The 26,272-nt window shown below is 49.7% G+C and overlaps 1 protein-coding gene across 1 annotated transcript in view; it reads right to left on the bottom strand.

Moving 5' to 3' along the window:
* Positions 1–1,124: 1,124 nt before the first annotated feature.
* LOC118218850 (GRAM domain-containing protein 4-like) overlaps positions 1,125–26,272 on the bottom strand; it is a 29,918-nt gene continuing 4,770 nt past the window's right edge. Inside the window, 19 exon segments of the mRNA XM_035401585.1 lie at positions 1,125–1,437; positions 1,723–1,791; positions 1,905–1,995; positions 3,156–3,249; positions 3,556–3,703; positions 3,923–4,077; positions 4,398–4,507; positions 4,921–4,964; positions 5,783–5,854; positions 5,990–6,038; positions 6,418–6,509; positions 6,896–6,987; positions 7,291–7,316; positions 9,735–9,870; positions 10,460–10,512; positions 12,001–12,121; positions 18,896–19,016; positions 24,247–24,418; positions 24,420–24,452. Coding sequence (XP_035257476.1) covers positions 1,336–1,437; positions 1,723–1,791; positions 1,905–1,995; positions 3,156–3,249; positions 3,556–3,703; positions 3,923–4,077; positions 4,398–4,507; positions 4,921–4,964; positions 5,783–5,854; positions 5,990–6,038; positions 6,418–6,509; positions 6,896–6,987; positions 7,291–7,316; positions 9,735–9,870; positions 10,460–10,512; positions 12,001–12,121; positions 18,896–19,016; positions 24,247–24,418; positions 24,420–24,452 — 1,780 coding nt within the window. The 3' untranslated portion in view covers positions 1,125–1,335.

Raw genomic sequence — 26,272 nt, forward strand, 5'->3', positions numbered from 1 at the left:
TGTGTGGACCTGCCCAGAATGAAGGCCATTTGGTTAGCATTGCCAGAACAAACATTTATAACACACATAGTGATTTTTAAGGAACACATCATCTTATTTCCCTTCGTCGACAAACAGGACTTTGGGGTACCCGTCCGACGTATAAGAGCAGCCCAAACCTTAGATCACGCCGAAAGTGACTCAGGATGGAGCCCTAGAGCTTACACACCCTGGCGTCAGTACTGGGATGGACAGATGGACAGACGGCTATAGGGTCTACACGGCCCCGGCCACAAGATCAATGCTGAGTGCGTAACAAAATGAAATGTATCAAGACAACGCTCCACTTGAAAACATACGGGTAAATAAGCTGCCATTTTCAGATATTTGAAATGCGTCTTCTCGAAAGAAACGTACCGCTGCGAAATATATCCGCTGTTATATTTTTCAAAAAAAAGTCCACGAGTGTACAATATATGGCAGTATATTTCACTTTTGTACGGGGAAATCTGTGTGCAGTGCTAAGTAGCCTATGGCAGGTTGATTAAGGATTTCTACACTTCCCTATGCTACGCTATCAGTGCTATTTCATGTGTCCGTCAGAAGCAGGTTATATTTAGGTCGATAATGTGTTCCCTGCTAAATGAGCTTTGACACTGATAACAGACGCCGCCGCTCCACGCCGTCGCCAACGCTTTCAGCGGATTCTGTAAATCGGCTCGTTCGATTGGTCGACGTCCGTTACGAAAAATCAGCCGCTGCTTAAAATAGCTCAGCGCTTTAAAAACCCCGCCACCGGGAAGCACTCCGCCAACCCCTGTAAAAACAAGCCCCGGCTTTCTCCGACGCGGCGAGTTCGTCGCCCGCGGCAACGGCAACGTCAGCTTCGAGGCAGGGCCTTGAATCGAGAAAGGCTTCGGGTCGGTTTTGGGCTCGGCTCCGCCTCCGCCTCCGGTCCGCCTCGCGCACCGTCGCGCGTGGAGGGTGCCTGGCGGAGGCTTACCGCCATTGTTCCAAAAAAAAGAAAAAAAAAAAAAGAAGCGTTTTTGGCGGACGTGTCTGAGTATCACGCATCCCCGTGGAAGGAAGGATGGCACCGCCGGGTTGGGGAGTAGATCCAGCCACCCCCCCCCCCCCCACCACGATCCAGTATATAACAGTGTTCTCTCAGACCACCCCCCCTCCTCTTCCCCACAACAGAAACATCGGTTGAAATGAGTCCTCCACCTGTAGCGAACGAGAGGCGTGCGCCTCCCGTAAATGTGGGTGTGTAAATCTGCCGTCCCACCTCCCCCCCGGCCCCCTCCCGGCTTGCGGTGAGGACTGGGGGGGTGGGGGAGCGCCCCCTGCTGGACGCTAGGTCTCCGGGTTGGCCACCACGGGCAGGATTTTTAAGTACTGCGTGTAGATGGCCTCGAAGGCCTCGTCCCTGTGGATCATGGCTCCGAACACCATAGGCTGGGGAGTGGGGGGTGAGAGGGAGAGAAAGGGAGGGAGAGAGAGAGAGGGAGGGAGAGAGGGGAGAGAGAGAGAGGGAGGAAGAGAGAGAGTCTGTCACCCAAACGCTCTCCTGCGGTAATATCCTGGTGAGATCATAATAGCCGATAGCTTTCATCACACCATTACGAGCAGAGCGTTTCCCATAAATACCGCCAGCCTTTTGAATAATGAATAAAGCCGCTGTGGCAGGAACAGGAGAGTCAAGACAACACAGTCGAGTCCCCGCGCCCTCGGTTTGCTTACCTTCTGGGTGGAGGGCGTGGCTACGGAAATCCCCATTCCGGATCCCGGCAGGACGGACAGGACCTTGTACTGAGGGAAAGACAAACAGGACAGCACACGGCCAAGCGTCACGGTACACAGACGGGGCAAGATGGCGTTTCGGGAGGCTTGGGGGGGGGGGGGAAACGGGCCGAAGACCAAACCTTCTGAATGTCCGTGATGTCCTCCAGCTTGATGACTTTGTTCTTCTTGTAGGAGCTCGACCGCGAGCTGGAGCTCTCGAAGCAGAGGTAACTGGACGACGGGAGGACAGAGGGAGAAGTGAGCCTCGGCGGGCTAACGCTAGCGCTGCGCGTGGCCCCGCTGGCCCAAAGTTTAGCAGGCTAACGCTAGCGCTGTGTGAGGCACCACTGGCCCAAAGTTTAGTAGGCTAACGCTAGCGCTGTGTGAGGCACCACTGGCCCAAAGTTTAGCAGGCTAACGCTAGCGCTGCGCGTGGCCCTGCTGGCCCAAAGTTTAGCAGGCTAACGCTAGCGCTGTGTGAGGCCCCACTGGCCCCGAGTTTAGCAGGCTAACACTAGCGCTGCGCGTGGCCCTGCTGGCCCAACGTTTAGCAGGCTAACGCTAGCGCTGCGCGTGGCCCTGCTGGCCCCAAGTTTAGCAGGCTAACGCTAGCGCTGCGCGTGGCCCCGCTGGCCCAAAGTTTAGCAGGCTAACGCTAGGACTGCGTGTGGCCCTACTGACAATACACTGGCCCAAAGTTTAGCAGGCTAACGCTAGCGCTGCGCGTGGCCCTGCTGGCCCAGAGTTTAGCAGGCTAACGCTAGAGCTGTGTGAGGCCCCTGCTGGCCCAAAGTTTAGCTGGCTAACGCTAGGGCTGCGTGTGGCCCTACTGACAATACACAGGCCCAAAGTTTAGCAGGCTAATGCTAGGGCTGTGTGAGGCCCCACTGGCCCAAAGTTTAGCAGGCTAACACTAGCGCTGTGCGTGGCCCTACTGGCCCAAAGTTTAGCAGGCTAACGCTAGCGCTGTGTGTGGCCCTGCTGGCCCAAAGTTTAGCAGGCTAACACTAGTGCTGTGCGTGGCCGTACTGGCCCCAAGTCTAGCAGGCTAACGCTAGGGCTGCGTGTGGCCCTACTGACAATACACTGGCCCAAAGTTCAGCAGGCTAACGCTAGGACTGCATGTAGCCCTACTGACAATACACTGGCCCAAAGTTCAGCAGGCTAACGCTAGGACTGCATGTAGCCCTACTGACAATACACTGGCCCAAAGTTTAGCAGCCTAACGCTAGGGCTGCTTGTGGCCCTACTGACAATACACTGGCCCAAAGTTTAGCAGGGCAACACTAGGGCATCTTAAAACGCCAATGAAACCGGTCACTTGTGTTACAACACACCAACACAGCAGCTTCCGGTGTAAGTGCTGCACTCCGGCGGTGTGGCGGACTCACTTCTCTGTGACGTAGAGCACGCCGTTGCGGATGTAGTCGGTGGGCATCTTCCTGTCTCTGTTTATCAGACAGCACCGCCACCCGTTCTCACACACTGCGGGCACAGAACACACACACAGCCGCTTAACGACGAGTCACACTAGCGCACCGCTGAAGACCAATGACAATGTTCACGGATGCGGGGACCAATCGTTTCATTTTGATGTGGAGGGCAAATCATTTCGATCGGCTCAAGAGAGTGACCGACACTTTGGCTCCACATTAGCCCCGCCCATTTTGGGGTTCATGAAAGCTCACTGCCCTCTCACTGGTAAATATACACATCAATCCCACAAACTGCAGAAAAAGAAATTTTTAAAAAATTAAAAAAAGGAAACCTTTCTGCGCTTCCTCCACTCACCCGGTAGGGGGCGCTCGCTCTCCGACAGGTTGAACACTTCGTGGAAGGCGCCCTTCTTGGTGCTGTAAAGTCGGCCGCCCTCCTCCTCGCGGCCGATGTTGCAGGGAGCGCTGGCCGCCAGGGCGCTGCGCGACGTCACTGGCTGGAGCTGAAAGCCGAAAAGGGAAGGAAGAAAGCTGATTGGCCCTGACCGCGACGGGGAGGAGCCTGTAGGGGTCAAAGCCACCTGGTGGTCTGTCCCCATGATGAACTGTGTCATATGTCAAACTTTAAAAACGAAGATAAAAGTGGTGCTCGGTCTGGGGTGGGAGGGTTGCGTGTTTGGGGGTGGAGGGGTGGAGTGGGGGGGGGGGGGGGGGTTCCTCACCCGTCTGGACAGGTTGGCGTTGGAGCGCTCCTTCAGCTGGGGGTCGGTGGGCAGGTGGGTCCACACGATGTAGGGCGTGTCGTACTTCTCCCGCAGCTTGCGGCAGCTCTTGAAGATGAAGTCGATGATGAAGAACTTGATGCCGGCGTAGATCCCTGAGGGCGGGACACACACGAATCGGGGAGGGGGGGGGGCGTGGTCAGGGAGCGGCCTGCTCAGCCCCTCGCCCGTCACCCCCCCCCCCATGCTAGGGGGAGAACTGTCGTTCTCTTTTTGGCCCTTGGCAATGCAATTACTGTCCAATCTGTATTTCAGCCAAAAAAATAAAATAACTAGACGCTCTCTGGAACTTACCGGAAGAGCCCAGAGGACATTCACCAAACTCTAACAGAGTGGATTTATGAATGACTCGGCTGCTTCGAGTTTCGACCAATAAGAGCGAAAGGAGAGGACGTTGCGCTCTGCGCTCTCTCACCAATCATGAAGCCCACGAGCTTGTAGGGGAGGAAGCAGGACGCGATGAAGGCCAGCCACAGAGCGACGTACAGCTTCTGCGTGATCTCAGGGTGCACCCACATGAAGAGGCTGAAACACACACACACACACACACACGTACACACACAAAAATTTAGATCAGTACCCGTGCCTAAAAGGTACGACATACTTGTACCCACAGACATTATTCATTATTACAGGCATTTAGCAGACGCTCTTATACAGAGCGACTCACACAACTTTTACATAGCATTTTACATTGTATCCATTTATACAGCTGGATATATACTGAAGCAATGCAGGTTAAGTACCTTGCTCAAGGGTACAACGGCAGTGTCCTTACCCGGGAATCGAACCTGCGACCTTTCGGTTACAAGGCCAGTTCCTTACCCACTGTGCTACACTCCGTCACACACACAGCTGAACCCGTGAAATAAACACCCCTAATCGTCCTCAGGAGGAGAATCGCGCTCGAAAGCCATCTGAGAAAGAAGCTCACTCACTTCTTAATCTTCTCCAGCACGTCGGCCATCTTGCCAAAAAGGTTCTGCGAAGGAGAAGCGTCACACGCGTAAGGACAGTCATAAAAACAACGCCAAAGCAAACACGGATCCTGCAGCGAGCGTGAGGAGCTTGTGTTTCGTTCTACAGCAGCATCACAACCCGCTTCAGGACACAAACTGCCTCCAAATAAACAGTAACAACGTTTAGCTTTATTTCACACGGTGCGATTCCAAGGAGCTCACCTCAAAGTGCTTCACGAGATTAGGACAACAAGAAGGTGGGGTGTAGAAATTGATTTAAAGGACAAGAAATGGAATAAAAATGTACGGATCTCTGTGTTGATTTCTCGCTTTACTTCAGAACCGCGTCCTGTCCCTGCCAGACGATTTAAACCGTCGCTGGGAAACAGTTTCCCTAAAATACCGGCGGCTGTTTCTGATCCGTTACAACAGGATGGCATTTCCATTAGCATGAAAATGGTAAATGGTAAATGGACTGCATTTATATAGCGCTTTTATCCAAAGCGCTTTACAATTGATGGCTCTCATTCGCCAGAGCAGTTAGGGGTTAGGGGTTAGGTGTCTTGCTCAAGGACACTTCGACACGCCCAGGGCGGGCTTTGAACCGGCAACCCTTCGACTGCCAGACAATCGGTCTTACCTCCTGAGCTATGTCGCCCCAAAATGACGTGCTCAGGTCAGAGCGAATGAGGACGCAAACGCGACAGCATCGGCGTTAAGCAGCGCCTCAGCACCGTTTAGGGCTCACAGCCTTTCAGAAACAGCTCAGAGAAGACGCCATCTTGAAATCACCGTCTTCAGACCCAAAAATAGTGAAAAAAAAGTGGTTGGGTTGAGCTACCTGTGCTTTCTGCGCAACGTCCAGGACTAACTGGAACTTCTCCGACACGGTGAGTTCTTCTTTTGGTGGTTCCTGCGCAAAACAAAAAAGAGAAAACAGAATCGACGAATGAAAACGGTGGATAGAGGTCACTTCCTGTCCAGGCAGGCGTGTGCAGGAAGTCACGTGACCCAGGCAGGAAGTCACATGACGCAGGGTAGGCCTTACCACAGGCTCCGAGACTTCAGGCACAATACTCCACTGGATCCTCCAGCCCCTGAGAAGAGAGCAGTCACAAGATGGAGTCGCGTGCGATGCAAGCTCACACACACACACACACACAACAACAGCAACACCTACGATTATCATATGCAGCTGTTGGGGTTGCTGGCGATGGCTTTCGCAAGATGTTTCAGCAGACTCCATTCCACAGACACTTCTAAATAAAACTTTCCCGTTTTTAATTGCTTTGCCTTCCCAGACACCCAAGTTTCAAAATGAGGCCAAAAAAAGTATCCTTTTTTTTTTTTTGGCAAGCAAATCCACAAATAAAGTACCGTTATAATACTGGCCAATCGGAGGACTGCGGGAACGTGATCCGGGATGCCCCCGGGCTGCGCCGGAACATGCCGGAACGTGCCGGGCTCGGGGGTTACCTTGAGATGAGGTAATTTAAGGACAACCTCAGGATGGCGAGGGACAGGAACAAAGGGATGGCCCAGCCATGCCAAGCAGCGTTCATGTAGACCTGAGAGAGAGAGGTACAGCACTCTAGTTAGTGTACATCTGAGAGAGAGATACGACACTGTAATTGGTGCAGATCTGAAAAAGAGATATAGCACCCTAAATAGTGTAGACCTGAGAGAGAGATACAGCAGTCTAATTAGTGTAGATCTGAGAGAGAAAGAGAGATAAAGCACTCTAATTAGTGTAGATCTGAGAGCGAGAAACAGCACTCTAATTAGTGTATATCTGAGACAGAGATACAGCACTCATAATCACCCTCAACACAACAACATAATTAGACGGTGTCCACACTCTTTACTTCCAATGAATGAACAATTGCACCGAAAATAAGGCTGTGTGTGTGTGTGTGTGCACGTGTGTGTGTGTGTGTGTGCGCAGCATACTCACTATGAAGGCGATCGCTGACGTGTACACAGAGTGCCAGCTCGATAAGGCAGAGAGGTTCCTTAGGAAGCTAGTGACAGGCTTGACGCCTCTCTCTGCAAAGAAACACGAGCAGAAGTATGCACCTAACCCACACTCCCCCATTGCACTCACATCTGACAAACCAATTTAAGCATGAGCAACTCCATTAACGGTTACCACGGAAGCATTAAGGGTGGACCAGTCTCTGAACAGTATTAGCTTCAATGAGGATTAACCACGCCCAGTGACCTCACACACCAACTGTGATGTCACAAAGCGTCGTCGCTGACAAGGAAATGGAGAGGAGCGAGTGTAAATCACTGAGTGACGGTGCAGTTTTGTGTGTAACGCCGAGCGTACGGCTGGGCAGTACTCACTGAGTCGTCGCATGTTCTCCGTTAGCCTGAAAGGAAAAGCAGAGGGCGGGGTTATTCTCGGAGGCAGAGGGACACCTTGAGCCACGGCGAGAATGTGGCGAAGTCCGTCTCTCCCTCTCGTTAGCATTAGCCACGCTAACGCCTGGCTAGCATTGCTTTTCCTGGGGTTTTCTCAACGCGTCGCGCCTACGCCTCTGGGCTACCCTCGGTCGTCAATGGGCCAGTCGGGGTAAAGGGTCACGGTCAAGGGCGGGCTAACCGCCGGTAGCCTCCAGTCAAAATAGCGATGGAGGCAGCTAGCGTTTGAGTGGCGCTGGCTGCCACGAGGCCTGAACTGTGGGGGAACCTGAACAGAAAAGGGCCTGTGGCACAGACTCGCTAAAGCTAACCGCTCAGCTTGGCTGTCCTGACTGTAGAAACTGGATACTGTAAGTCCTTTCATGAACCCACATTGCCTTTTTCTAATCTCGTTACCCATGATTCCAAGGGGTTGGGCCTCAACAGTCAAGAAACCGGGATGTCAGATGCAGTGAGGAAGTGCACTTTTGTGAGATGTTTGGCTAAAGCATCTACCAAGTCACTAAACTGGAAAACGCAGCACCCGGGCTGGCTTCATCTGCTGTGTGTGCACACTGCCACCAGGGGGCAGACTCGCCCCCCGGCGCATGAACTGCACAGCCTCGAGCGGCGATTGACGTGACTTCCCTTTCAGTCTTGGCCCTGCGAACGAGCCAATAAGACCGTAGCCTAGATCATGCCCTCAGCGCTTCTGTGAACTCATCCAACCCGGAGATTTCGGGGGCAAATCGACTCTCTCTCTCTCTCTCCCCCCCCTCCACCCCGTCCTGGTGTGACTCCACCGTTTGTTTTACGTCCCGTAAAAAATTTACGGTCGTACGCGAACGCCATTAAAGACGGTCCAGTTTAAAACCCCTCTCTCCACCGTCGGTTACGAGCGTAAACTGCAACAGAGCCGGGGAAGCGATGACTCCTACGGCCAAGGCGTTAAGCTAACGGTGCAGGAAGTGCAGAGGAAAGGGGGGTGATTAGCTCGCTTTTAATGTCGACCGTAAAATGGTTTACGGTTTAAGTGGGCAGGCCGTTGGCCGTCTCCGTCCCGCGATGAGGTAGCCACAGGGCACCGCGGCGGCCTGGCGAGAGCTTTGACCAGACGAGCACTAAAACGCACAGGCGCTGAAATAGTTTGCATTGATCTGCAAACGTCATTTTTTTAATAGCGGCTGGTTTAGTCATGTCTATATGTACTCCTGTACGCTGTTCCGTTGGCCAAGGCCCACTTTAAGAACAGAGTTAAATGGGGCTTTCAGTCCTGGATAAATAGGACACTTACAAACGAAAGCAAGAAACAGATAATGGGTATGTAAGTGCAGCGCGCCCTGATGCTAATTTATACATTGGGAAATGACTTCAGAATTACACTAGATAGGTTTCTCTAAACAAGTGGTTGTCAGACTCGGTCCTGAAGTACTCCTGTGTCGGCTGGTTTCTGTTCCAACCACAACTGCAATCCCAGTATTTTTCTTAATTACTCTTTTCATGTTTTCAGGAATTGTTTACCCACTTAAACTGCATTATACCCAAACTAGGCACCCGTGGCATGAAGAATAAAAGTCCCATAGTCACAGTGTGCTACGTAGAAAGAGGTACAACATTTTTAACTGATCAAATTAAAGACTGAGGCGACTCAACAGGCTCCTAATTGGTGAAAGTGTGGACACCTGGCCATTTGACAGATAATGAAGAATTTAAAAAAAAAGCAAACGGCAACGAGACAAACCTGCATTGTGTCAACACGTTTAAGGAAGAAATTATGAAAGAACTTAAACAACCTTAATTGAGCAACAGACTGGCTGTAGCAAAAGCCAGTGTACACAGGGGTCTCCAGGACAGAGTTTGAGAACCAAACAAGGTAACAAGCCTGACACTCCATCCATTTCCCATAATGCTCCACTCATCGAGAAGGCAGACAATTAGCAACGATAATGGCAGGAAGAATCATTTTGTAGAATTGTTCCAAATTGTATTTTCTAGCTATTGTCTACTTGCATTTTATATTCAGGTTGAATCATTTTAAATGAAGGCAGAATCGCACTCCTTTCGTATAATTACGTTACACAGGTGAACGTTATGGGATATTGAAGGAATAAATTGAAAAGATTGGGAGAAAAAAAAAAAAGTTCAAAGTCCAGTAATTTCTTCATAACCTCCCACTTGCATTTGGACGCCATCCCAATTCTCCTTCACGTTTAACCGTTCTAGAAAAAAAACCTCTATGGTAGCTGCACTTTTCACAGTGCTTCTGCGGAAGTTACGGGCATTTCCTACAACCTTCTCACAGGCCCGCGGCACCACAAAAACGCCATGGCGATTCAACGTAAGCATTCTACGGTGAAAGACGGCACCCGCGCCGACCCCTCTCTCACCGTTTAGCGCTGAGTGGCTCGTCCGGCTCCACGGCGCTCTCTTCTGGCTGGAAGCGGAAGTCCTCCAGGTAGGCACCCAGCTTGTCGCGCAGCCACTTCTGCGTGCGCGAGCAGAACGTGTCGCGCTGGGCGTCCGCTGCAGACACACACACACGGCATTCAGGGGCCTCCAGAGCCGCCTTCGCTAAGCCCCGGTACTGCCCCGCCCACCGCAAAGACCTCGACCACCGGGTCACGCTTCTGAGCCAGGGGGGACTTCTACATTACATTACATTACATTACATTTATTTAGCAGACGCTTTCATCCAAAGCGACGTGCACTTCTGGTACTCATACAACATCTTGGGCTAATGGCTGAAAAGTATGATGACTAAGAAAAGCAAAAATTTTTTTTAAAAAACAACAAAAAAAAACTGTCAATCTAAAGTAATTTTCTACATATTTGTGTGTGTGTGTTTGTGTCTATAAATATGCAATTCTGAAACTAAACTGCACCAAGTGGGAAAACTGACAGTTTAACACTGCAGCAGGGGTTCCCAAACCTGTTCCTGGAGATTTGCATGTACCGACCTGTAGGTTTTCATTTTAACCTTAATTTGGCACACAAGAGGGTAGATCTCCAGGAACAGGGTTGGGCAGCCCTGCTCTGGCTGTTGAGTGAGGTGTGTTTTTTCGGGGTTTGAGGTGACCCCACGTGCTCCCGTGGCGACGGCGTTCCTCGTTACCTGTCCCGTTGGCAGCTGGTGATTTAGGGGCCTGGGGCGGCGAGTCTTCCAGTCTAAGAGGAACAGAGATCGGACATGTTGGAAATGAAGTTAACAGTGTGTGGGTGGGCCCCATGGTCTGGTATCTGTTATAAGGCTCTGTTCCAGTGTGTGGATGGGCCCCATGGTCTGGTATCTGTTAAGGCTCTGTTCCAGTGTGTGGATTAGGCCCCATGGTCTGGTATCTGTTAAGGCTCTGTTCCAGTGTGTGGATGGGCCCCATGATCTGGTATCTGTTAAGGCTCTGTTCCAGTGTGTGGATGGGCCCCATGGTCTGGTATCTGTTAAGGATCTGTTCCAGTGTGTGGATGGGGCCCCATGGTCTGGTATCTGTTAAGGCTCTGATCCAGTGTGTGGATGGGCCCCATGGTCTGGTATCTGTTATAAGGCTGTGTACCAGTGTGTGGATGGGCCCCATGGTCTGGTATCTGTTAAGGCTCTGTTCCAGTGTGTGGATGGGCCCCATGGTCTGGTATCTGTTAAGGCTGTTCCAGTGTGTGGATGGGCCCCATGGTCTGGTATCTGTTAAGGCTCTGTTCCAGTGTGTGGATGGGCCCCATGATCTGGTATCTGTTAAGGCTCTGTACCAGTGTGTGGATGGGCCCCATGGTCTGGTATCTGTTAAGGCTCTGTTCCAGTGTGTGGATGGGCCCCATGGTCTGGTATCTGTTAAGGCTCTGTTCCAGTGTGTGGATGGGCCCCATGGTCTAGTATCTGTTAAGGCTCTGCTCCAGTGTGTGGATGGGCCCCACGGTCTGGTATCTGTTAAGGCTCTGTTCCAGTGTGTGGATGGGCCCCACGGTCTGGTATCTGTTAAGGCTCTGTTCCAGTGTGTGGATGGGCCCCATGGTCTGGTATCTGTTAAGGCTCTGCTCCAGTGTGTGGATGGGCCCCATGGTCTGGTATCTGTTAAGGCTCTGTTCCAGTGTGTGGATGGGCCCCATGGTCTGGTATCTGTTAAGGCTCTGCTCCAGTGTGTGGATGGGCCCCATGGTCTGGTATCTGTTAAGGCTCTGCTCCAGTGTGTGGATGGGCCCCATGGTCTGGTATCTGTTAAGGCTCTGCTCCAGTGTGTGGATGGGCCCCATGGTCTGGTATCTGTTAAGGCTCTGTTCCAGTGTGTGGATGGGCCCCATGGTCTGGTATCTGTTAAGGCTCTGTTCCAGTGTGTGGATGGGCCCCATGGTCTGGTATCTGTTGAGGCTCTGTTCCAGTGTGTGGATGGGCCCCATGGTCTGGTATCTGTTAAGGCTCTGTTCCAGTGTGTGGATGGGCCCCATGGTCTGGTATCTGTTAAGGCTCTGCTCCAGTGTGTGGATGGGCCCCAAGGCCTGGTATCTGTTCCAGTGTGTGGATGGGCCCCATGGTCTGGTATCTGTTAAGGCTCTGTTCCAGTGTGTGGATGGGCCCCAGGGTTTGTTATCGGTTTGGTCTGTAATGCGGGGTGCAGTAGACACAGAAGCAGGGCAGTAGCAGAGGGGCTCTCTCTCTCTCTCTCTCACCTGGTTTTGAGCACCTCGTTCATCTTCTGCTCCAGGTCGAGCCTCTTTCCCCGCTCCTTCTCCAGCTCCTGCTTCAGGCCCTCGATGTTCGTCTCTTCCCGAATCTTTCGCAGCTCCTCCTCTGAAAACACAACGCGCCGCCACGTCAGACGACGTTTCGAGAGACGCCGTGCGTTCTCCAAAAAAACTGATTGAAAAAAATGATTTAAGAGAAATTTTACACTTTTGCTGCTTGCTCAATTCTCATTGAAACACAGCAGCATCCTTGTTTGCTAAATATGGATTTAACACAGGAATGCAGTAAGTCCATCTTATGTAACCGTGTAAACGCATATGACCCAGCCCATTCTGACAGTACGCCCCTTCCGATTGCCTTCATTCCACAACGCAACAATGAGAGCTAAAACATACCGACTGAATGCTCTGCGATGCAGCTGCACTGCCGTGACATTCTCATTCTCTATTCCCTTTAAAGTGTAAATTTCGACCGACTACCGCATATCTTCCCTGCGGTGTTTCTTTTTTTTTTTTTTTTTTAGTTCAATTACATATTTGGATATAAAAAGTACATATAAAATATAGATGTATTACTATTAGCTTGGGAACAGCTGGGGACTGAAAAAAAAAAAGTAAACATGAAAAGATGCATAGAACTATCCAGCAGATTAATAAAGGGAAACTGACACCTGAGCAACTGTGTAATAATTAATGAACAAATTGTAATTACATTACACAAAAAAAGCTATCAGAAAATGAATTATCCCATTTTCTGCTAAATACAAATCAACGCGCATAGATTCAGTCCTAAATTAGTTCAACATTGAACTCTTTCTCCATTCTCCACTGTGCAAAAGAAGAGGCTGCATTTGCTAAGCAATTGTCCTCATATGACACCAGCCAGCTCAATTTCTGGAGTGAAGCCAACATTTGCTTTTCATCTTTTTGATCATTTGGCTCTTGCCTTGAGTGTGGACAAGGAAATCATTTTACCTCCAGTGGCTTTCATCTCATTGGCTGCTGCGTCACTCAGCAGGTCAGGTGACCTTGGGGCAGCCCAATAGCGTGACTGATTGTTTGAACCTTTTGATTCTCACAGCCAATTGCCACCGGAGGAGGTTAGCCTCGGTAATGGCGCTGGACGTTTGTTTTTCTTTTTCATTCCGACATGACATCGCTCATGACAATTCGTCTCATTTTCTCAAAAAGCTCTGCTCGTAAACACTCAGAAAAGGGCTTTGGTTTAGACTCTGGTTAATTTAACACAACACGGTTTTAAGAACGACAGCCTGTTGTGTCTGCGCCTGTTTTAGACTTTTTTTTCCAGGAGGACAAAATGTGCCTTAGCGACAGGGAAGTTCGACTTTTCGCCAGAGGGTTGTTTGCCGTCCGATATTTACGTTGCGATCATCCCTCCCTGCGTGGTTCAAGACTGAGAGTACACACGGATCCACAGCTGTCTCAATAAACCTGTCAGTCGGAAAAACGAAAACCGCGTCTTCGCTCCAGCTGTCGGGCACGGCCCAGGACAAACACGATGACACCGTCGTCCTCGTGGGACCGTTCGACTGAGCGGGGGACCCCGTTTCCACGTCGCCTGTCGCCACGGGAACGGCCGACGTTGGTGACGTCGCAGGGCAGACGGCCGGGCGAGTTTGGGGAACTAGAGGAATGTCTGACGTGACACGTTAAGACAGCCTGACACTGCCGCTATAGACAGCCAAGTACACAACGGACGGAAGTTGCCGGAATCTAGTCGTTTAATTATGCACTCCTAAAAGTCACTCTGGACAAGGTTGTCTGACAATGTCTACATATACATGTAAATCATTTATGAAATTTGAGCATATGTACAAAACGTTCCTAAAAAGGTACATGAAAATGATACTTCCATTTTGCTGTGGGTCTTCTGCAGCTAAAGTTTGAGAACTCAGAAGGTTCCAAGGTCTAAGAAAGGGACACCCAAACCTGGCCCCCAGGGGCCGGTAGTACTGCAGGTTCCCTCGACTGCCCGGTCGTCCACAGTCCAATAACGACACTTGCACAGAAATTACACTCACCTGGTGCGTCAGGATTAACTCGGTCCCTGATTGGACAGGAGGAATGCAGACCAGCAGTACTACTGGTCCTGAGTATCTCTAATCTATCCCAGCTGTGGTGACTGATTGGCAGGTTTAAAAAGCTCATCTATGTGCCAGGTGTGGGAATCGCTCAGGCAAATCAAAGGACAGCAAGGTGGACGAGGGGGGCCTTCCAACCATAAGAATGAAACTAAGCAGATTTAGCTCCATGCTTCTTTAGCCCCCTACGGCAAAGGAATGCAGGTAAACCTATTACAAACAGCTCAGGCTGAATGGAGTGGTCTGACAGTCACGAGGCAAAACGCTGACGCGAACCGCACTGAGAACTAACCCCTGCTTTCAAAATGAACCGATTCTGACAGGTCTGTACACATGCCTGTGTAACAGGTGTCAACCGTGGACTGGTAAATTAAGACCCTGATTTCTGAGTAAACATGAGAGGTAGCATTTCCAACTCGTTCAGGAGACTTGACCCACTATTAAGGAACAAGACTAAGAATGAAAATAAGAATAAGACTAAGACTACTCTAAAAATATTATTTATTACGATATTACATTACATTACATTACAGGCATTTAGCAGACGCTCTTATCCAGAGCGACGTACAACAAGTGCATTGGTTCATGATGTACAGGTGCAAAAGAAACACTAGAGTGAAGTAAGGATCGTAGTGCCAGAAGTGACCACATCGATCAGGACTCCAACCCTGTAGAGTAAGCTTATATATTGAACCTTTTGTATATTATATTAGAATATCACTATGGGGATGAGGGACTTACTGAGGTTCATGCTGCTCTTGAAACTCCTGATCCTGTCGGCGACTCTCAGGTAGAGGACCTCCAGGTCCGATCCGCCGCCCCCGTGTCCCCACACCCCCCGCGCGCGCCCCCGGCGCGGCTTCATGAGCGCCGCCGGCACGAATCGCCACGGAGACGGTTTCCCCGGTTACGGCGAAGGAAGGCGGGAGGGGGAACCTCCCGCGAACGGAGCGTCACGCCCGATCCGGAGCACCCTTTCCGAAATTGGCGGAGACTCCGACCGCGACGCGGGGCGCAGAGGAACTGAAATCCTTAAAGAAGAAGAAGCCGGAGGAGACGTACCGCGGGGAGCCGGCCTCCGAACGCGGGGGGGGGGGGGATTAAAGCCCCCTGTTCAAAAAGCCGCTCAATCTTGGAATCCCGACGATTCCCTCGCGCTCCGGAAAACAGCGCGAGTTTCTTGACATGTTTACATTCGGCAGGAAGCAGAGCGGCACAGTATGTTGCAAACTTTTAATGCCGAACAAAGCTGCCTCTTGCTTTTTTTGTCGGACCTCTGAGCCGGCTGCTTTCGTTTACGTTGTTCTTTATTTTTCAAACAGAGGCTCGGCATTTTAATCGGTTGTATTCTCTGTACGGGCCCAAGCGCATGTTTTGCAACCGACATCGCAACGCTGACAAAGGCGCACAAAAACAAAACGTCGGCGGCGTTTCGTTCAGTAAACTGAGGCAAACAGAGCGCGTGCAGTCTACTTTCTCTGGAATAAATGAAGATGCGACAGCTGCAATCACGTCCACTCCAATCAGACTGCCAGAACACGGTGTTCACGGTTCATTCACAAACGTTAAAAGGGGTTTGATCTGGAAATGTGATTGATGTGAAATGTGATTGATGTGAAATGTGATTGATGTGAAATGTGATAGATGATATCGCCGGGCGAACTCGGCACAGACTGATTTGTCGTTAAACCCGTATGGATCTAGCGAGCTTCGGGCTTTCGAGCGAAAAACCCGACGTCGCTGCGCAAGGCCTGCGGAGGGCAAGAGGACAGGAGCGACGGGACAGGAGCTCGCTCGCGTCAAGGCCGAAGGGAAGTTCCTTCGGGCAAAAAGGTACTGAAGGGTGGAGAATAAGTTTCAACTGAAGTATGCACTGCGTGGAATTCTCAAGCCTTCCACCCAGGCCTCTGGCTCCAGGCACCAAACTTCCCAAAGACAACGAGGAGTTAGAAAATACTGCCCGTACGCGTGAATGTGTGTTTCTCTCTCTCTCTCTTCCTCTCTCTCTCTCTCTCTTTGTCTATCTGTCTCTCTCTATCTCTCTCACACATTCCCAGGAGTCCAAAAGGATGACCTTTGCCCTTCCTTTATCCTCCCACTTGCCGCACCAGGGTGGAACCGTGCCTGACTCCACATTCCCTTGGACTCTCAAAACGTGCGTTTTGAAAAAAAATAAATGAGGATTTGCTGATTTAAAGCATGTTTACGATCTAGAGAATGTTGGATAAGGTTAGAGCTTCATGGTGTGCCTATCCATTGTTTATTACGCATGTTAGACACAGCCAGACTGGTTGGTGGGATGACACCACACCATTTCCTGTCAGAACTCAAAGACAAGGACTCACCCTGGCACTGATGCCATTTATGATCCTTGTCTCCTCTGGGCATGATGTCATCATCATCATCGCCAGGGAGATAAGCTGATGCCACTCCTCAGGGTCAGGAGAGGTATGACATCAGCCCCCTAAGGTGAGAGACTCTTTATCGGCAATGGTGCGTGTGTTTGTGGGGGTGGGGGTGGGGTGGGGGTGGGGTACAAGGCTGCGGTAAAACAGTTACAGTTGCTGAACCAGTCTGCTAACGACTCTTCAGCCTCATTTCCTTATCGATCTCCCCAGGTCATAATTCAGACAGGAAGTGACCTCACAGCGAGTTCCAGGTGTGACTGACAATGACAGAACAGTAACCCCGACACCAGCAGGATTCAAGAACCCTCAGCCTGGACCTGCCTCTTCCTCAGATAAACGGCACAAAAATATCAAATACCTTTATGCTTCCCATGTCTCAAAACAGACCTGTTCAATGATCCTGATTTTGTAGTTCAGCAGGTTTCTGAGCTTGTGTTTCTGGGGGCTCACAACAATTTGGTGCTCCATCTTACACTTCAACACAGTCTCTGTTTTGGCAGTAAGGTGGATCACGAACAGGGTGCCAAGCCATGACCTCAGGCCAGCACGGAAATCAAATATTTACGAAAAGAACTGCCTATCTGCTGCCTCTACCAGAGACAGCCACGATTGCAGAGCTACCATAATTCTGCTACTAGAGTGGGCCATGGTCACAGAGCTACCGTAATTCTTCTACTATATGGGGCCGTGGTTACAAAGCTACCACAATCTGTGCACTAGAGTGGTCCATGATCATAGAGCTTCCATAACCCATCTAACAATCAGAAGTGCACACATAATAGTATTTTGGAACTGGGAACAAACACAGTAATTTTAATGGCTGTAATTCATTTCCCTGACAAAACTGAAGACCTTTTTCTCAGTTAAAGCATCAAAAATTTCGAAAAAATCATGCATTGTCAGTAAACAGAAACCCTGTGTGAGGAGGGAGTGCTGCCCCCTGTTGGAGACCATGCTGTACAACTGAATACCGCCGTCACCCGCACTAAAAACAACCGATCCGCCAGGCAGCGGCTTCGTAACCATCACGTTACGTTCAATCAGCAGATACACTTATCCAAAGAGACTTTAATGAGCGACGGTGCCGGACCTGACTAGCAGTGTTTCCAGGCCAACGAGCACCCGCGCTAAATGTATGCTAACTATGCTAACCGGAAACCATAATGCTAATTGCGGAGAGAGATGAGGAGGGGGTTGTCAGGTGAGCACGCTTGGGAACGTGCTAGTCATGCAGCCGCGTTCTGGATGAGATGCAGGCGCTCAGTGGTACAGTTAGGGGGGGGGACCGGGAAGTCGTTTCGGAGAGGGATTAGCATGGTAACGACGGGGAGGCTGGGGACCCTCCGCTTAAATCGCGGGGCAGCTGGGACCAAAAAAAGCTAAAGTTGGCTTGTAGCCGAGCTCATTACGAAGGGCTTTAGCGTGCTAACGGTTCGCTAAAAGCCACTAGCGCGGGTAGGAGAGCCTCCCCTTGACCTATGACCTCTCTGTTCCAGCGAGTGAGCCCTTTGGCCAGAGGTGCCGTTAGGTCCTCGGGTGGGGGGGGGGGGGGGGGCAGGGTGTGCTGGCATTTGTTACCGCCAACTTCTGGCTCAATGAAGATTGTTGAACTCGTACGAGCGGGCGGGCGGGCGGGCGGAGTGGGAGAACTGGTGCGAGGCTCTTGATGCGGACGCTGGCATGGGCCCAGCCACTTAAAGTGAGCCCAGGAATACATCTTGGCTCAGGACACCACTTCTGCTTCTGCCCAATCAGAGGCCTCGGATAGCTCGGGCTGCCACTTTCACCCAATCAGGGGCTTCGCATGTCTCAGGCTGCTCACTGCTAACTATAGACTGTGGCAGACACAGGCTCTCGTGAAGGGGGGTCACACCATTGGCTTCAGAGTTTAATTTACAATATGCCTGCTACTTCCTGTGTGTGAGACAGCTACGAGCTAAGCCAGGATATTTATAGCTGGGGGTGAGGAGGTTTTGGTGATGTAAGGAATTCTTTTTTTTTTGAACACAACAACCCTGTCCAAGCCACAGATGTGTGCTTCCGTCATCCTGCTTTGATAATATTTGTATCACTTTGCAAAGACGTATATTTGAGATGTATATTGCAAAGACGTATATTTGACAATATTTGTATTACCTTGTAGGTGAGGTTCTTCCATTCTATTCCATTATCAAGACAGCACAGAAAAAAAGCACAGAGGAACTTTCCGGAAATTTTTCAGTAAAGCGGCCCACATTATATATCTGCTGGCACAAATTCACTAATATTGCCCCGCCCCCCAACCCCCCCCCCCCCCCCCCCACACCCTTTCGGAGAATCGTTCCACACACAGCTGGAGCAATCTGAAGCAGAAATGGTTTTCACACTCACGTAAAAAGTGCTTCTCCAGCAAGGCAACCTCCAGGTGACCTTTGACCTCGGTGAGGCGGTCCGACTCGGTCCTCTGGAGGTCCTGGATGGCGGCGGCCATGGCGAGGGAAGCCGGGCTGGCCTGGGCGTGCGGGAGACACAGACGGGCAGACGAGGAACAGACGAGCGTTAGCCACACACATGCAGGGGCACATTCAGAGTCGAGAGAGAGAGAGAGAGAGCTTCTTGCACAAGGAGTGATATGATTCATACAGGAAGAGAAAAGGGGGAGGAGAGGGAGGGGGGGAGGAGAGGGAGGGCTCTGATTCGCAGTGAATGATGTGAAACCTACATTTCTTGATATTTATTTATTTATCAGGGCGATGGTTTGTATGAACGACAAAACCGACGTTGGGTCAGCTTTCCATGCACAGAACAGAACCGACTTAATACAAAAAAAAAGTCTTGGAGAAGTTCAGTAGAAAGCAGAGGGGCGGTGTGAAGGTCATGTGATCTCACGGCAAAACGAGAATCCTGGGCTACAGAGACAGAGACAGAACCAGGTACACAGGGGCAAAGACCGATTGGGAAGAAGGGTTGAACAGGATAGGAAATTTCCAGAAGGGAACATAAAAACAAAAAATACAGAAAAAGCATTTTTTTTTAAACCATCAAAACAGTAAACTCTGCCCTGTGAAAAGGGATTAAGGTCCACAGTCAAGCACAGAAATATAAAGCCTAACTCACTGGAGGAGATGAACCAGTTTGGCCAGTGTGCAGACTGACTAACACTAAGACGACAAGTTGTTTTTTCTCCCACTGAGCCTAAAGATCACGTAGGGATAGGGCCTTCAAACCTAAAGGTCTTATGTTCATATGGGGGAGGCACATGGGCAATCTACCCATTCCACAAAGCCTAATTCTGAATGGATTTGATTAATATCCAGCAATTAAAAAAAAAAAAAAATTAGCACACAACAAAAATTGTGTCACTGCCCAAATACTTACAGACTGCACTGTAAGCATATTTAGGGACCTTTTTGAAAAGGTGCAAATGCAAATGTAGTAAGTTATGAAAAATAATTTAAAAGGAGCAGGAACTGGGCAGGGAAAGCCTCTAATTTAGTGGTTCTCATTTGGGCCAGTGTGGGTGCGCACACCTGATTCTACTAATCAATCAGAGCCGTTGCTAAGCACCTTGATTAGTAGAATCAGGTGTGTCCACCCACACTGGCCCTTTCTGGGTCAGACTGGGGACCCCAGCTCTGAAACATGAAAAGCACCTCAGTAAGAAAAAAATGAACAGCTTGTTAAAATTCTGGGATTGCAGTTGAGGTTGGAATGAAAACCAGCACACACAGTGGTTCCCCCAGGACCGTGTTTGAGAACCACTGCTCTAACGATTGTAAAAACGGTAGCACAGGTGTGGCCGTGTACCCGCCAAATAATAACGATTTCCACATTCCGTTTAAATGAGTGGCTGTGTCTAGGGGGAAAAAAAGAATTCCTTTCTATGTGTCTTGGGTGTGCTCCTGAATTAAGTTATATATATATATATATATATATATATATATATATATAAATCTGCAAAATATCTGCATATAACGCAGTTTGGCATTAACGGCTGACATCTTAAAACTTCCTTTCTTGGGGTTGGAGGGGCTGTAGCCCTGGGCTAGCTTCCAACACGTTTCATTTACTTTAGTTTGCGGCTAACCTGCAGACTGCCTCCTGGACTTTAAGAAAAATTAGATGCTAAACTCCGCTCCAAATCAGAGATAAGCTAACCTAGGACCAGTTGCGTTGCAACCTTAAAATTGGGGCTGCAGGCTTAAAGCGAAGCTTAGCGTAGGGGCTTGCCAACGTGCATATGTAAATAATATCTTCTGCTCTTTTATAATCATAGATAACTATTGGAGTCACAGCTGTGTCACCCGCAGTTGTCGCGAAGCCCCGCGGCTTGAGAACGCTCTTCTTAAGAAGCGCTCATCCGCGAGCTAATGGCTACGCACGAACGAGCGACTAATTGCAGAGGGAGGGGAAGCGAATCGGCCGATGACACAACAGCCGCTTAATTGTCGATTAACATACGGCGAGCTCCGTTTATCTCCTGTTCATCTCAATAAATACAATGTTCAACACAACGTAAACCATTGTGCAAGTTGTCCAGCGATGACATTTAGGGGTTTTCAGTGAGGTACAATCAGGGCATCTGGACAATGGGCTGTTTGGTCAGGACCTTGTACTGGCGTGTGCGTTTCCAACACACACACACACACACACACACACACACACATATTAAATCTTAAAAAGTAGTATTAAGCTATTTAATGGAGTGAAAACAACAGTAACTTGTCAGTTTTTCCACATTACGGATTATACAGCCCAAATACAACTGCACCAGTCCAAATACACACCCCCAAATGACCAATCCAGCCCCTCAATGCAGGGACTAACAAAAACCAGCATAAAAAACAGCAACATTGTTGCAGCAGGCATCTTTTCTACAACAAATAAATGTTTTTATCTGGAATAATGTCATTTCCAATAAAATACTATTTTACCAATATCTGGTGCCATCAAAAACAGGGCCCTTGATAAAAGCTCCTGCACAAAGAACAGCAGGCCTTCAGACGAGTTAAAAGCGGCCTGGTCTGAACTGCCTCCTGAGATCAGAACCTGAGAGGGAACCCCGCGGCGAGTCGGTAGTAAATCAACGGAAAGACCTTCCTGTTCTCCGCGTGCGTGCAAGAGGACAAAAAAAAAAAACCAGAGGAATCGATTTGTTGAATTTCAGACTCGTTTCGCGCGATGTGGAGCAGAGGCGAGCCCCGGCAGGCCCCCCCCCCCCCCGCAGGCCCCCGCAGGCCCCCCGCAGGCCCCCTGCACGAGGGATCGATGGAGAAATTTCAGACGACCCTCCCTGCTTTGTCCTCTTGATGGGGTTCAGGCAGGGGCCCGCAATCCGCTCGCAGCGCTCTCCCTAACCCCCCTCTGCTGTTTCCATGGGAACCGACCCAAATGTTTAACAAGTATAAAAGTGGGAGTGGATGCGGGGCGGGCGGGCGGGCGGGGGGAGGGCGGCTCTGTCACCAGAGAAGGGCATGCTGGGAAATTAATCTGAGATCACCTCATCCATATCCTCAGCCGACCCCGAGGCTTTCAAAGAATATTGCGACAGACCTGTTCTTACATATTACATTTGAAACATACAGTATGTTTGGCTGGTTTCTCAGACCTGGATCAATCTCAGTCATTGACTAAAAAACTTTCTTTTCATTGAATCTTCATAGAATTTTTCCTTTTAGTCTAGGTCAGGGCTAGGCTGAAACCATGCCTGACAAAAGTGGCCCATTTGTTATACCATGTGATGCTATGTTATGCTATGCTATGTGATGCTACGTTATGCTATGCTATGTGATGCTATGTTATGCTATGCTATGTGATGCTATGCTATGCTATGTGATGCTATGTTATGCTATGCTATGCTAAGCAGGTGTGCTCTCCTGCTGGTCTGCGGCCAGTGGATTGGTGTTGAAAGGTTTAATGGTTTTCTCCGGCTTAGCGCAACGCTGTCGCTATTCCAAGATTCCAAGAGGTGTCACATGACTTTCTGACAACGTTCTGGCAACAGAGACGACGCAGGCCCAGGGGCTGACTTTATCTCTGGGCCCCTCCCTCTGTTACCGTGGTTTCACTTGTTTCATGGTGACAGTGTGATGCAGGGACTGGGGGGCGTGGCTTGTGAACAGAGCATTTTGGGGCTGTACCCTTGAACAAGGTAACTAATCTGAAAACCTTTAGGAAACATGACATCATAGTTTGGCATTCAGCACACGCTCTTCTCCAGAGCAACTTTAACACTGCTTTAATTTCTTTTTATATACAATCCATTTATTTTACAGCTGGATATGTACAACTACTGAAGCAATTCAGGGCAATTTGCTCAAGTGTAGAATGGCAATGCCCCACCAGGGAACTGAACTTGCAACCTCTAAGTAACATGCCCGATTCTCTAACATCCAACTGCATCAGTCAAAAGCAAACAACAACTGTGGTACACTGAACAGGGCTGAATTCCTATCATACTAAACACAGCTGGCTGTCTGGAACACTGAACACGCTGGCTGTCCGGAACACTGATCTTGTCTTGGACAACATTCCTTCGATTGTTGTCCAAGACAGCTGTCCAAGACAAGATCAACAGGAACAGACCGAATAAACAGCAACTTCACAGATCAGAAAGGAATTTTGCCTAAACTCCTCAGAGTGCGTCTCGCAGACATAATCTTCTAACTGCAAAGAACCACCAGGGACAGATAAAGACCAGAACAACATTAAATAGAAGAGTTGTGGACCAAAATGAGATGTAAGAGGACTGTCAGGAACTTGACAGAATGTAGAACAGACAAAACTTCTTAAGCTAAACAATGCAGGGACGAAAACCAATAAATTTACATCTAATTTTCCCCCTAAGAAATACACAGTGTAAAATACACTGCTTTTGACACACCCCAGCAGTGTGCAAGAGCACTATGATTTATTTGTTAATTGAATTGGCTCGTACACTCAGGTATTCAAGTAACCTAATCTGACTTCTACCACATGTTAAGAATCTCTACCAAGGTGCAGTATAACATTAGGATTTCAAGGCTTACTGTCAGTGATATTGAAGAGAGGGAATACAATTCTGTATGTTTACATCATTTTCTCAGATTCCTGTGATTGGCTGTAATGTCACAGTTGAATGTTTTTGTGACGTAATGACTCAAAGCAGGACACCTGAATGAATGACATTACAGAGAGGACGGTTTGGAAAACTATGCTGATGACATCACAGAGAGGAGAGCACTAACAAACAGGAAATCTATGCTGATGACATGACAGAAAGGAGAGCACTAACAAACAGGAAATCTACGCTGAGGACATCACAGAGAGGAGAACACTAACAATCACAAACAAGTCTATATAGATGACATCACAGAGAGGACTGTACTTGATCGGAAGTCTGTGCTGATGAAATCTAAGGGATGGAGTACCAACTGAAAGTCAGTCTACGCTCATGCCATCACAGAGAGGAGAGCAGTAACAAACAGGAAGTCTACGCTCATGACATCACAGAGAGGAGAGCAGTAACAAACAGGAAGACTACGCTGATGACTTCACAGAGAGGAGAGCAGTAACAAACAGGAAGTCTATGCTCATGACATCACAGAGAGGAGAGCAGTAACAAACAGGAAGTCTACGCTCATGACATCACAGAGAGGAGAGCAGTAACAAACAGGAAGTCTACGCTCATGACATCACAGAGAGGAGAGCAGTAACAAACAGGAAGTCTACGCTGATGACATCACAGGGAGCAGGGCACTCACGGGGTCCCGGAGGTCCTCCGTGTCTCGGCCGGAGGGGCGGGGCTTCAGAAGGATTTCGTCGCCGCACTCATTGTCCGACGCGTTGGGAGACTCGGATAGATCCAGGAACTCGTCTCGCTTCTGACCTCTGAAACGGATCTTGTCCAAGCGCTTTAGCATGTTCAACGGCGTCCCTCCGCTTCAGCTCAGCATGGCGAACGGCAACCCTGGGGGGACAAAAAGGACGAGGATCACAGCGCCGCCCGGCCGGACGAAAAGAAGCAGCTGGCGAGATCGCGCGATTCAGAGGAGAGCGTGCGCTTGTCTGCATTCTCCCGCATACTACAGCCTGAGTAAGGATGTGTAACACACACACACACATGCACACACACACACACACACATGCAGACCCACACACACACAGGAAGGCAATTCCAAAGCATTCATCGTAGACTTGTACTGCACGGTGCAGGAAGTGAAAAAACTGGAAACCCGAAAGTAAAGTCGCTTGACGGGTTTTCGGGCCACAAACAATGGGGCAATGCCGCCCCCGTGAGCTGCGATACCGAGCCTACCAGTGCCCGGAATTCTACAAGGAGGAACACCACGCCAGTCTTCCACGAGGAAGGTCATCAACTCACGCTTGGTTTATCTGTGTGATAAATGCCATCTCAGGGGTCATTCAGGAATTGTGCTCAGTGGACCAGAGCATCGTCATCTCCTAACCCGCCCCTCTTCAGAAAGGCTTCAGTATACGGTGCACGACAAGGACGATCGCTCGGTACCGATTAACCCTGCCTGGCAGGGAACCCGCGCGGCGACCAGAAAAATGCGCTCCGCATCGTTGCGGAAGCACCGGAACCCCCCCGCCGTCGCGTCCCGATTTCCGCTTGCCGCCTCTACTACGCTCAACTGAAAAGAGTGCCAGCCAGCTTTTTGAAATTATTTCCCTAGCGATGAGCGTTTCCGTAGTAACGCGGCCCCGGTGGTGGCCCGATATGATCAACTGGTCTCCGGAAAAAGACACCACACTGATGCTCCAGAGGGACGGACGGCAGCCAAGAAAGTTCTTATGATGATGATGATGGTGGTGCTGGTGATTCCCTTATTAACAGTAATGGTAGCACTGTTAATATTATTGTAATCATCCTCATCGTCGTAATCCAGCGTTATCTGAGGCCGCCCGTCAGACGGAGGCGCGGTTCTCGCGAGCGCTAATGGAAAGTCCGAGCGCTAATGAATAGCCGCCGGAGCTCGTCCGTCAGGGCGGAGAGCTCGAGCCCGGTTTAGAGAGACGCTTCCTCCACCTGTTACGCGTCCTCCTGGCCCGGGCCTGATAAATAATTCCGTTAGATAAAAAGCGCTCTTGGGCTGTGCCTTTCTCTCTCTCTCTCTCTCTCTCTCTCTCTCAGGCACGCAGGGCAGTCCTTTTTTGCGAGTGGGCCAGGGGGTGGAGGGGGGGGAGAGGCGAACGGCCGGTGGCCCTGGGTGAGAAGAGCAGCGGTTCTTAACTGAACATTCTAATGCTGATGTCACAATCGCTACTGGTAACGGAAAGCAGTGGAGTTCTAGAACACGCCATTCCAAAGAACCAGCTCTTCAAAGGGTTAATGAAGGTTGCAGTGAAGGCAGACTGGGGTCAAACTGAGTCCAAGCCATTGGAAGCCTTTCCACAGGACAGTTAAGTGTACAGTCTTTTTTCTTACAGTGACAAACTTTCTACAGGGACTGTTTGGAAATAGAAATGTAATATTTCAGATTATTATTATTGATACTATAATTAATAACAATAAAATAATAATGAAATTCGAGCCAAAGCAGATACGATGAGTGAAAAATTAAACTGATTACTGAATACTGGTCTAAATGTTATTTAATGCTGATTAATGGGTTGATTCAGAGAACTTTTCTGGCCTAACGTTTTCTATTTCCGCTGCCTACAGTCTGTAGGCCCAGCCAGTTAAAACCCTGATAACTGCAGCCAGTTAAAGCCCTGATAACTGCAGTCAGTTAAAACCCTGATAACTGCAGCCAGTTAAAACCCTGA

The sequence above is a fragment of the Anguilla anguilla genome, chromosome 19 (assembly GCF_013347855.1).
Source record: "Anguilla anguilla isolate fAngAng1 chromosome 19, fAngAng1.pri, whole genome shotgun sequence".
Classification (NCBI taxonomy): Eukaryota; Metazoa; Chordata; class Actinopteri; order Anguilliformes; family Anguillidae; genus Anguilla; species Anguilla anguilla.